An 11,968-nucleotide genomic window follows, 5' to 3' on the forward strand; every position below is an offset into this window, starting at 1 on the left:
AATATATTGTTAATCAATAATTATAAACATTTTTGGAACATATATTATGCATTATTTTTGTTAAATTACATGCAACTCAAAAATATTTTCCATACAAATCATTCGTACTGGAAAGATTATTTTAAAAAAAATTAGTGATTAGGCACAACATTCACCATAAGTTTATTGAATTTTCCTACCAACTTTTCAACCCTACAACGAATATAAAGTCGTGTTTTAACATAAAACACGGCCTTGACCTTCCCAATGTGCCGGCGTTAATCCCCGACAACTTACCTGTCCTTACTCAAAGCCGGCCAACCAAAACCTGAGACAATGTCCAGTTGTTTCTTTCATTGTTTTTTTCATTTTAATGCTACATTTAAGTACACATCAACAACTTAAAAGTCTTCTTATCATACAAACACAAGAAATTCCCGTATCTTTAGGCATCAGCTATTTCATCCATCAATAAAATGTTCAAACTTCAACTTTGTAGATTATGTATGAGGCGCCAGATTTGTACAGCTAATGGCAAATCTTGAGCACTGTTGCTGTTTTCTCGTAAGTGGGCGATTGCTCCAAGTACCTTCATTGGAGTCTGAGCACCTAATTCCATAGTTGGTCCCCTCTTTCTTCCACATGCATAGAGAACATAGAACAACACACTGTCGAATTCATGGCTGATCATTCTTTTGAGTTCGAAAATTCTTCAGTAACAAATTTTCGTGGTAGGAGACAACACACTACTCCAGAGACTTCTCAGCATCTGTCTATCTCATTTTCAAACTCCAGCTCCAATCTTTTCTCTCAATATCGCACCACACGTAGGAGAAGGAACCAAACTCGCACCACCCCTTTTGCCACAGATGATGACAGGTCATGGCAGAGCGAGCTTTCGTGGCAATTTGAACCAACTGGTTGGCTGGAAAATAGCAATCTTGGGGCGGTGTTGAGTCCGTGGAGTGCCAGTGCAGCCACTGCTCCATCCAGTGGCCATAGCAATTTTTTTATGAGATCAGCCAATGATTATTACTTGTCGCATACTTACGGTGGTCTCCCAAACTTCACAAATAAATATCATGAGAATTTGTATTCAGCATATGATCCATTGACATCAGGGAGGCTTGAGCTCCAGAGTTATGCTGCTAGGGAAAATAATGAAAGTTCAATCTTCGAACAGAGTCATACTTCTGGCGAACATACCCGGCATGGTAAAAGATCAATCTTGTCAACTATCAAAGAAGGGAATCCTGGAAACCGTGGTCCATTGGCTGATGAAGATAACCTGAGCACCACCGAGTATGGCATCTTACAAGACATGGACCATCAAGTTCGAATGATAGAAGCTTATCGTGGCCTCAAGCAAAACCAGGATCCACGATTGTTTTCTGTATCACATGTTTATATAGATGAAAATGCCAAGAATGATCATGATCATGGGATGTTGCCGTTACATCACCACGTTGGCTATACTGCTGACAAAAATTTGAAAATTGCTGATAGTACTTACGATAATTGCCACTATGCTTGTTCTCTGAGGCAATCACCAGAGAATCATGATTGCAGGGTTGATTATGAATATAGTGACCTTAATGCAGCATTTGAAGAAGAGGATGATGAGGAAGAAGAAGCTGTGACACCAAAATCTGTTGGGCTGTTTAGCTTGTTCAGGTATTCAACCAAGTTCGATTTAGTTCTCATATTCTTCGGATGTTTGGGAGCTTTTATCAATGGAGGGTCTCTTCCTTGGTATTCTTTTCTTTTTGGTCGTTTTGTCAACAATCTTGCCACCGGACAAGACAGTATTTCCAAACATCAGATGATGAAAGAAGTGGACAAGGTAAAGCTCGTGTTGTTCATAGAAGAGAAAGCATACTTTCCGAACAACATTTAACGAGTATTACTCGAACTCAGTCTCTTAGATTACAAATATTGATGATGTACTTTAATATTTTAATCACTTTCAGGTATGTCTGTTCATGACTGGATTGGCAGCAATAGTTATGGTGGGAGCTTATTTAGGTACAAGATGCATCATTTTCTTATCTATTTTTGCTTGCCCCCAATGTACTTTATTCCATAAACTTTAATGGCGAAACTTAACTCATTATTTTAATGCAGAGATCACTTGCTGGAGAGTGGTGGGGGAAAGATCAGCTCATAAGATTAGGACAGAGTATTTAAGAGCAGTCTTACGACAGGACATAGGATATTTTGACACGGAGATCAGTACTAGTGATATCATGCATGGAATCTCAAGCGATGTTGCACAAATCCAAGAAGTGATGGCGGAGAAGGTTGGGAATTATTTTTTTTCAAGTTTACAGTATTATGAATTTATAATTTATATTAATATAATTCTTTGAAAATCCCATTTTTGTAATGCAGATGGCACATTTTGTTCACCACATATTTACCTTCATCTGTGGTTACATAGTCGGTTTCTTGAAATCATGGAAGGTTTCCCTGGTTGTTTTGGCTGTAACACCATTAATGATGTTTTGTGGCATCGCATACAAGGCTATATACGGTGGTCTAACAATTAAAGAACAGGTAAAAAGAACTACAGTAATCACCACTTAATTTATAGCTAATTTCTTCCATTCTACTACTGAACTCGTTGCTTTCTATTTTTGAAGGCCTCCTATAGAAGAGCTGGTAGCATTGCTGAACAAGCTATAAGTTCTATCAGAACTGTGATTTCTTTTGTAGCAGAGGACACTTTAACCGAAAAATATGCTAATTTTCTTCAGAGGTCAATGCCATTAGGGGTAAAGCTTGGTTTTGCCAAAGGTGTAGGAGTGGGTGTTATATACTTGGTTACTTATGGAACGTGGGCATTGGCATTCTGGTATGGATCAATTTTAGTTTCCAAAGCCCAGCTCTCTGGTGGTGCTGCCATTGCATGTTTCTTTGGTGTCAATGTTGGTGGCAGGTAAAACTTTTCACCTTTTGGTTTTTACATTTCTTAAAATTGAAAAAAAAAATCAATGAAAAGACATTTTCTTGAATCATTTACAAGCAAACTGAGCTTAAATTTTGTGTTTCTTGTATAGGGGTTTTGCCCTAGCATTGTCATATTTTGCACAATTCTCGCAAGGAACCGTAGCAGCTGGCAGGTTGTTTCAATTGATTGACAATATTCCAGCAATTGATGCTTATAGTCCTGAAGGGCGGAAACCAACAAATATGCGTGGGAAAATCGAATTTAGAGACGTTTCTTTTGCTTACCCTTCACGTCCAACTCTCCCAATTCTTCAGTCTCTTAACTTGGTGATTCCATCTGCAAAGACTCTAGCATTGGTTGGTGCCAGTGGAGGTGGAAAATCTACAGTTTTTGCTCTTATTGAAAGGTTCTACGATCCAAACCAAGGTAAAATCATATATCTTCTTCTTCTTCTATGTGCAATACCCATACAGATCTTAATATATTGTATCAACTCGTCAGGCTTCATCACCGTGGACGGGTATGATTTAAGGACATTGCAAGTGAAATGGCTAAGAAATCAGATAGGTATGGTTGGCCAAGAGCCCGTTCTGTTTGCAGCCACCATATTTGAAAATGTGATGATGGGGAAGGAGAATGCCACCAAGAAAGAGGTTATTGCAGCCTGTATGGCAGCCAACGCCCACAATTTCATAAGTGGTCTTCCCCAAGGATATGACACCGAGGTTAACAAAGTCTAAATAAATACGTTCTTATTCTCATTGTAGTTGACATATGTGCTTGAAAATTAATTAGAACTTATGTTGGCAGGTTGGGGATAGAGGAACGCAACTTTCAGGGGGTCAGAAACAGCGTGTAGCCCTTGCTCGAGCTATGATCAAAGATCCTAAAATTCTTCTTCTTGATGAGGCTACAAGTGCCCTAGATCCCGAGTCTGAAGTTGTGGTTCAAAAGGCCATAGATAAGATATCCATGGGCAGAACCACAGTTATCATTGCTCATCGGCTGGCTACGGTAAAAAATGCTCACACTATAGTTGTACTAGACCATGGTTACGTGATTGAGATTGGTAATCATAATCAGCTCATGGAAAAATCTGGTGCCTATTGTGATCTTGTAAATCTGGCTTCACAAGGAATCTCACATCCGGCTGTGAATCAAAATTACCAGCAGAATAATTCAGATTTCTCTATGCCCGAGAAATCCGAGGTTGATGCGTCCAGAATCGAGAAAGTGAATGAAATTTCAAAATCCAAGTACATGGCATCTATGCAAGAGGATAAACAAGCAGATGAGAAAGGAAAAGACCAACACAAGTTGAGAAATTACCGACTTTTGGATGTCTGTAATTTGCAGAAGCCGGAGGGTGTTCTGCTGATTCTGGGTCTTCTTTTAGGTATGCACGCTGGGGCAATTCTCTCCATCTTTCCGCTTGTTCTTGGGCAAGCTCTAAAAGTTTACTTTCTGAAAAATATTCATGAATTGAAAAAAGAAGTTGGATACCTTTGCTTGGTGTTACTTGGGCTCGGATTAGGATGTGTACTAACCATGACAGGCCAACAAGGCTTTTGTGGTTGGGCTGGAACAAAGCTCACAAAAAGAGTCAGAAATTCGCTATTCAAGGCTATACTAAGACAAGAGCCTGGCTGGTTTGATTTCAGTGAAAATTCAACTGGGATTCTCGTGTCAAGACTTTCCATTGACTGTATTAGTTTTCGAGCTGTTCTTGGTGATCGCATATCTGTCCTGCTAATGGGACTGAGTGCAGCAGGTGTTGGACTAGGCATATCATTTTATCTTCAATGGAGGTTAACTCTATTGGCCGCTGCTCTCACACCATTAACTCTCGGGGCTAGCTATTTGACCTTAATCATCAATATTGGGCCAAACTTGGACAACAGTTCTTATGCCAGGGCCAGCACTATTGCATCAGGAGCAGTGTCAAATATAAGAACAGTGGCCACTTTTGGAACACAGGAACAAATAGTTCAATCCTTTGATGAAGCTTTATCCAAGCCTAAGAAGATGTCGGTTGAAAAGTCACAAATGCTAGGTTTGGTTCTTGGCCTTACTCAAGGTGCCATGTATGGAGCTTACACCCTAACTCTGTATTATGGCGCTTATCTTGTAAAGCAAGATATTACAAACTTTGGGGTGGTATACAAGATTTTCTTGATACTTGTTCTAAGTTCATTTTCTGTTGGACAACTGGCTGGCCTGGCCCCAGATACTTCAGCTGCGGTAACTGCAATACCTGCCGTGTTTGAAATTCTTAACCGAAACCCTGAAATAGTCAATGATAAGAAGAGAGGTAAGAAGATCGAAATGTCAAAACCATTTGATATTGAGTTCAAGAAAGTGACATTTGCCTATCCGTCTAGGCCAGGTGTGATCATTTTAAATCATTTCAGCCTTAAGATAAGAGGTGGCACAATGGTGGCATTGGTGGGAGGAAGTGGATCAGGAAAGTCAACAGTTGTATGGATGATACAACGGTTTTATGATCCAGTAAGGGGAAAAGTAGTGATGGGGGAAGTTGATTTGAGGGAGCTTGACTTGAAGTGGTTGAGAAGCCAGATAGCATTAGTGGGTCAAGAACCATCACTCTTTTCAGGTAGCATTAGAGAGAACATTGCATTTGGCAATCAAAATGCTACATGGACTGAAATTGAAACTGCTGCGAGAGAAGCCTATATTCACAAGTTCATTTGTAGCCTCCCTCAAGGCTATGAAACGGAGGTAACATAGCTCAAATTTCTTTCATGAATGCTTTGAAAAAGACAAGTTTAACCACCCACAAGCTCACACCTCAGTATTCTTATGTGTTATGCGTGTAGTCTTATTTTGTAACTATCTTTCGTTGTTACTCATCAGCTTTCTTCATTTTTAAAATAGGTTGGTCAGAGTGGCGTACAATTATCAGGTGGGCAAAAACAAAGGATAGCTATAGCAAGAGCTATACTTAAGAAATCCAAGATTCTACTACTAGATGAAGCAAGCAGTGCACTGGACTTGGAATCTGAAAAACACGTTCAAAATGCACTTAAGAAGGCATCCAAAAGAGCCACCACAATCGTGGTGGCTCACCGTTTGTCGACTATAAGACAAGCTGATTTCATTGCCGTTCTGAGGGAAGGTGTGGTGGCAGAATATGGAAGCCATGACACTCTTATGTCTTCACATCTTCATGGGATCTATGCTAGTTTAGTTAGAGCAGAGACAGAAGCAATGGCCTTTGCTTGAGCTCTAGTATGTCATTTAAAATCCCCCATTCCATTTGGCCTAAAAGACTGTGCGGGTCACCATTTCTAACTATTTAGCAGATTGATATATTTTCTCTGAACATGTAGCTTGGTCCATTAAAACTGAACTCTAGCTTTTGGTCATAAATAGAAAAATAAGTCGATGACAAAACATAATGTTTGTCATCACTAAAAAATTGATTCTTGGTTTTTGGGTTAAATTTGTTTTTTTTCTTAAACTCAAATTCTAAGTTTGTTTTTGCTTAATTTAATTATAATCCAATATCATTAGTGAGAAGTTGGTTTTGTTTCTAAAAATGATTCTGCTAAAAAGTTAGTAGAAAGATCACTTATTTATTATACGAGGTCCACTTTTGATTTTCAGTTTCCAGTTTTGTTTTCAAACAATATTCACTCATGATTTTTCTTAATATCAAGCCCCGAGCCCGGGCCCATAAAAGCGCGATTCACTTCTGATTTTTCTTAATATCAATTTTCTACTTTTGTTTTCAAACACTAATCACTTAGTTTTCGTCATCGCTTTATGAAAATGGTTAACTCAAATTGCTATAAGAGTTCATTATTAGCCATTATAAGTCATTTTAAAATTAAATTTTGAACTCATAAAAGACAAGGGTATTACAATCATCTTTTTTTCAGAATGTGACATCCTCGTTGCATCCTGACGCTCAATCCACCACTACTGACAATATAGAGATGACTTCTATATGTTCAAGATGTGGCTCTCTAATGTAACACTTTGAGTTCAAGATGTGGCTCTGACCTATGTAGCACTTATTTCCTATTATTCTTGTTAGTTACCGTCTTTGATACCACTTAAATATCACGTCACGTGCCCGAAGCCGATTATCAGAGTTGTTTAACAATTAAACGTTGAAAAACAAAAAGCCTCATTGCATAAAATTAATCCAAATTGATTTGTCTCATAATATAATGTTGTTTTTACATTGACAACATACGAATGTGGAAGCGTACAAATTCAAATCACATAATTCTAGTAGAATTCAAAAATGTAGCAATAGATAAAACATAGTTTTTTTATCATCCCAAAATTGATTATGCTCATGTTCTTGAAGTTCATCTTTGTACTCATATTTGAGAGAATGTAAGGGAAACATTCAACAAATAGAGGTCGTTTGAACATGACATATAACATGATTTATAAGATGGACATGCCTGAAATTTTCAAAATCAAATCATGAGAATGGTCATAACAAAATATATTTTTCATGCATAGCATATTTTCATAAACAAGAAAGAACTCGTATAAAATTTCATAAACAAAACATAATTCATATAACACAAAAATTTCTCCATAGAATACTTATATCACTCATCTATATGTTACTTCTCTAAGAAATGATATCATACTATCAGTTATAATCCACCGTATCAGGGTTATAATATAAATCAGAATTCGTTTCTACTTAGATTTTGAGTTCATAACAGTTCTTAAAGTTCAGATTTAGTTTATAGATATAGAATATCAAATCTTATCATGCTGAATCGATTTAAAACATAGCTATTCTTTTAAAAAATAAGCTCACTTACATAAAATGTTAAGATAAAAAAACATTAAAGGGAGTAAATAAGCTTTTCTACAGTTTCAACAATATTTTGCAAATCAAACAATGTTAAGCTCTAGATGAGATTCCGGTCAGACTGGGTGAGTCCAAATAATAAAAAATATTTTTAAAGTGTGAAAACGGTTTGATACATAAAGTGAACTGAATATACACAAACTAAAAGATAAACAGATAAATGACAGAAAGTAAAAAGATCGAGAAATTGTTTATGGAAGATCAAAGACTAAACTTCTACGTCTCTGTTTTTTCTGTTTCCATAAGGACTCAACTATAAAATTTGATCGGTACAGATCTTGTACAAATCCACTTTAGCTTGGTTCACCAACCCTATTAAGCTAAAATCCTTGTCTCAGTACTACAAGTCATTTTCCTTCAGTGTGTGAGAACATCCTTGTTCAGTTCTCACACACAAATTCTCTCAACCTCTCAAATATAGTCTTGCACAAAGACAAACTTGTGTATATAGTTTTTGACATATAGACGTTAAATAAGTGTTGGCTGGAAAGTGCTGCCTTCAGTCGTAGCTAGGAGTTCAGTTTAGGCAGTAGTGTAAGTGCTAGCTGAGTGAGTTTGTACAAAGTGTTATATAAATCAAAGTCTTCTAGTGGATCCTACCCGAGGAGGTTGAAGGGGTGACGTAGGAGCAGCTGAAATCTCCAAACATCCATAAACATATCTTGTGTATTTAACTGATTAACTGATGTTTTAAACTGTTTGGATCAGTTGGAGTATCCATCAGTTCAGTTGTCACCATAACTGAACTGATGAATACAAAAACTAATCTACCCTTTTTCGGTTATTCAGTTTACATAAGTTAAAATGTTTTCTAATATAACAGTCTTCTTCACGAAAAATTACTTCGAGTTTCTTCTACTTGGTTTTAAACCAAACTCGATTTAATTCATCGGTGTTAATATTCTTAGAACACGAGCTATTGCAGTTCATTGGAGAATATAATGTTTGAAATGCCTTCGAAGGCACTAGCACACTTGATCCTTCAATTGGTATCAGAGCGGGTTGTTCTAAGAAGAACTGTAGTAGCCCGAATTCCAAATTGGGTAATTAACGGAGTAATGGTGATTAAGAAGGTTTAAGGTGTAATTTTGGCTATGGTCATGATCGGACGGACCGAAGAGGGTTCGGAAGCACCGAAGAGTTCGGACGATCCGAAGTGTAGTTCGGTGAATCCGATCATAGGTGTCAAGTGTTGATCGACACGTCATTTTCCATGCATGTTCGGACGGTCCGAAGTGTATGATCGGAGGATCCGATCATGAGCTGTCAAGAGCCAATGGACACGTAGCGTTCGGACGTTCCGAAGTGTTGTTCGGAGGATCCGAACATGGCCTATAAATAGTGCTCGGATTTCCTCATTTTGACTTGCCAATTTCTTGAGTTTTCTCTCATTTTGGAGAGTTTGGAAGGATTCTAGGGTTAGTTGTTGGTCGAGCGATAGCCAAGAGCTGCCAGGAGTAGTAGCGTAGCGGCGCCTGAGTTTCAAGGCAATCGACATCAAAGGGCTGTCGACGGACGAAGGTAAACCCTAAACCTTTGGTAGTACTAGGGAGTACTGGTTTTGCTAGTCGAGCATGGTAGTATTGTTCATTGGGTGCTTTTGATGCGTAGACTTGTGCTAGACCTGATTAGCGGTGTTGCGTAAGGCTAGGCTTGCTGTGATAGAGGTACGAAAGTACTATCCGAGATATCCTGGTTGAGTATACATTCATATATGTGTTGCATGAGTATTTGCTGCATTGTTATATGTCATATGATGCATGCTATTATGTCACGAGTTATGATGCATATTGCATATCATGTTGAGCCGTATCTCCTTCGAGATAGCCTTTACTGTTGAGCTGTATCTCTTTCGAGATAAGCTATATCTTGGGGCCGCTCAGCCCTGTCTTGTGGACGCATGGACACCGAGAGTACACAGTGGCCGACGGGTCGGGAGGGCTTCGGTGGTCCGGGACATTTTAGGTCCACGTCTGTCTTGTAGTGGATGCAGTGACCCAGAGGTTGGACCGCGCGGCACTATCCACTTGGCGCCTCTAGACTGAGCATTTTGAGATCCTTTGTGATTCCTGTTTCTTGACTACCCTGGTATCATATCATAGCATGTGCATTTCATATAGGTTTGTATACTCATACTTTTGTACTGGGCGTTCTTATCGCTCACGTCCTCGGTTTTGTTTATTCTTGGACACCCCATTCCCACGGGGCAGGCCTCAGGTTGGATGGCTCAGGAGGAGCAGGAGGAGGACGTTGAGTAGCTGGTTGGTTTAGTTTTCAGTGTTTTCCATTTGATTCGATATGGTTGTACTGGATATTTCATTTTGAGTTAGTCTAGACTTCGATTTCGATTGGGTTGTATAACTATTGTTGTTGGCCATATTTCCGCTGTTATCTCTGATTATAATTAATTAGGTTAATTGCATGCTTAGTTTTTGATTAGTAGGTGATTCTGGAACGGGTCACTACATTTATGGTATCAGAGCATGCGTATGATTTTGGGATATAGATTCTGTTTTGGGATTTCCGTTGACCATTTTACCATTTTCCCTATTCTATCTTGTAGCGATGGCTGACCATTTTGATGACGGGAGTAGTCAGGGGAGTGTAGGTCGATGGGGTGACCAGGACGATCATAGACGTCATCGTGAGCATCGTCATCGTCGGGATGGTCCTAGGCTTTTCGATATGCATCGTTTCATGCAGATGGGGCCTAAGCCTTTAGTTGGCGGTGAGACTCCCGATGATGCGGAGGATTGGTTAGAGCGCATGGAGAGTTGTTTCCGCGCATTCCAGTGCACCGATGAGCAGAAGATGGAGACCCTTAGTTTTCTTCTCGAGGGCCGTGCTCGCAGGTGGTGGCGATCAACTTCTGCGCCGATAGTTCAGTCGCAGGGTAGAGCGACTTGGGTCGATTTCCGTGCAGCGTTCATGCAGCTGTACTTTCCTCCAGCCCTTCGCCAGGCCAAGACGATTGAGCTCCTGAACTTTAAGCAGGGGAGTATGTCTGTTGATGAGTATCAGCAGAAATTCTTTGAGTTGTTACCCTTCGCTCCTCATATCAGTGGCAGTTCTGAGGCCAAGTATGATCATTTCCTCCAGGGCCTTAATCAGGAGATCTTTGATCGAGTCACTGTCTGTGATAATCCTACTTCTTATGATGGGTTAGTGAACCGGTGTCGCCAGGCAGAGATCAGTCTCCAGCGTGGTAGGGCTATTCTTTCTTCTTCTAGACCTCCGAGTACTTTGAGGCCTCGATCTCAGTCATTCAAGAAATCTGGTTCATCTTCTTCTGGATATGGATCTCGATCTAGTGGTGTTTTCCGCTTTGGTAAGAAGAAGGAGTCTTGTGCGCATTGTGGGAAGAACCATCCATCGGAGCAATGTCGAGTAGCCGCAGGAGCTTGTTATCAGTGCGGAGAGATGGGGCATATTAAGAAGAATTGTCCTCAGTTGCGAGGTGGAGCAGGATCCGGTTCTGGATCTCAGACGACTGTTCAGCAGAGGAGGCAGGGTCAGGCAGTGGGTAGTTCGAATCTTCGACCTCGTGCCCAAGGTCAGGTTTTTGCGCTGAACCAGGATCAGGCTGCAGATGAGATTCCTGGTTTTCCTCCGGTTAGAGAGGTGGAATTTGGCATAGATTTAATGCCAGGGACTGCACCGATTTCTCGTGCCCCCTATCGTCTTGCTCCGTCAGAGATGAGAGAGCTGAAGCAGCAATTGCAGGATCTTCTTGATAAGGGTTATATTCGCCCGAGTGTTTCGCCTTGGGGAGCTCCAGTCTTGTTTGTCAAGAAGAAGGATGGATCGATGCGGTTGTGCATTGATTATCGCCAGCTGAATCGGGTGACGATCAAAAACAAGTACCCTTTACCCCGTATTGATGACTTGTTCGATCAGCTTCAGGGTACTTCTGTTTACTCCAAGATCGACTTGCGATCGGGTTATCATCAGATGAGAGTCAGAGATGATGATATTTCCAAGACTGCATTTTGTACTCGTTATGGGCATTACGAGTTTCTAGTTATGCCATTCGGATTGACGAATGCGCCAGCGGTGTTCATGGATCTGATGAACCGAGTCTTCCGAGATTTTCTGGATCAGTTTGTGGTGGTTTTCATTGACGATATCTTGATCTATTCCCACAGTGTGGAAGAGCATGCCCAACACTTGAGGAT

General features: G+C 40.0%; 1 protein-coding gene across 2 annotated transcripts; it reads left to right on the forward strand.

The window, feature by feature from the left end:
* Nucleotides 1-221: 221 nt before the first annotated feature.
* LOC140819759 (ABC transporter B family member 19-like) lies at nucleotides 222-6,330 on the forward strand. 2 transcript variants are annotated; one of them, XM_073179950.1, is made up of 9 exons: nucleotides 222-1,822; nucleotides 1,950-2,004; nucleotides 2,104-2,279; nucleotides 2,371-2,535; nucleotides 2,622-2,917; nucleotides 3,039-3,355; nucleotides 3,431-3,654; nucleotides 3,740-5,668; nucleotides 5,825-6,330. In XM_073179950.1, exons 1-9 carry the CDS (start codon nucleotides 659-661, stop codon nucleotides 6,170-6,172), a joined length of 4,674 nt encoding a protein of 1,557 aa, XP_073036051.1. In that variant the 5' UTR covers nucleotides 222-658; the 3' UTR covers nucleotides 6,173-6,330. The 2 variants fall into 2 exon arrangements, with proteins under 2 accessions (XP_073036051.1, XP_073036050.1); XM_073179949.1 differs by having other exon boundaries at nucleotides 3,039-3,654.
* Nucleotides 6,331-11,968: the final 5,638 nt, after the last annotated feature.

The sequence above is a fragment of the Primulina eburnea genome, chromosome 18 (genome assembly GCF_022965805.1).
Source record: "Primulina eburnea isolate SZY01 chromosome 18, ASM2296580v1, whole genome shotgun sequence".
Lineage (NCBI taxonomy): Eukaryota > Viridiplantae > Streptophyta > Magnoliopsida > Lamiales > Gesneriaceae > Primulina > Primulina eburnea.

Bases quoted from the DNA above. Each gene is read 5' to 3' on its own strand.
- LOC140819759 (XM_073179949.1), top strand. From the start codon at position 659: ATGGCTGATCATTCTTTTGAGTTCGAAAATTCTTCAGTAACAAATTTT. The intron at 1,823-1,949 runs GTAAAGCTCGTG...AATCACTTTCAG, and splicing joins TGATGAAAGAAGTGGACAAG to GTATGTCTGTTCATGACTGG. The intron at 2,536-2,621 runs GTAAAAAGAACT...CTATTTTTGAAG, and splicing joins GTCTAACAATTAAAGAACAG to GCCTCCTATAGAAGAGCTGG.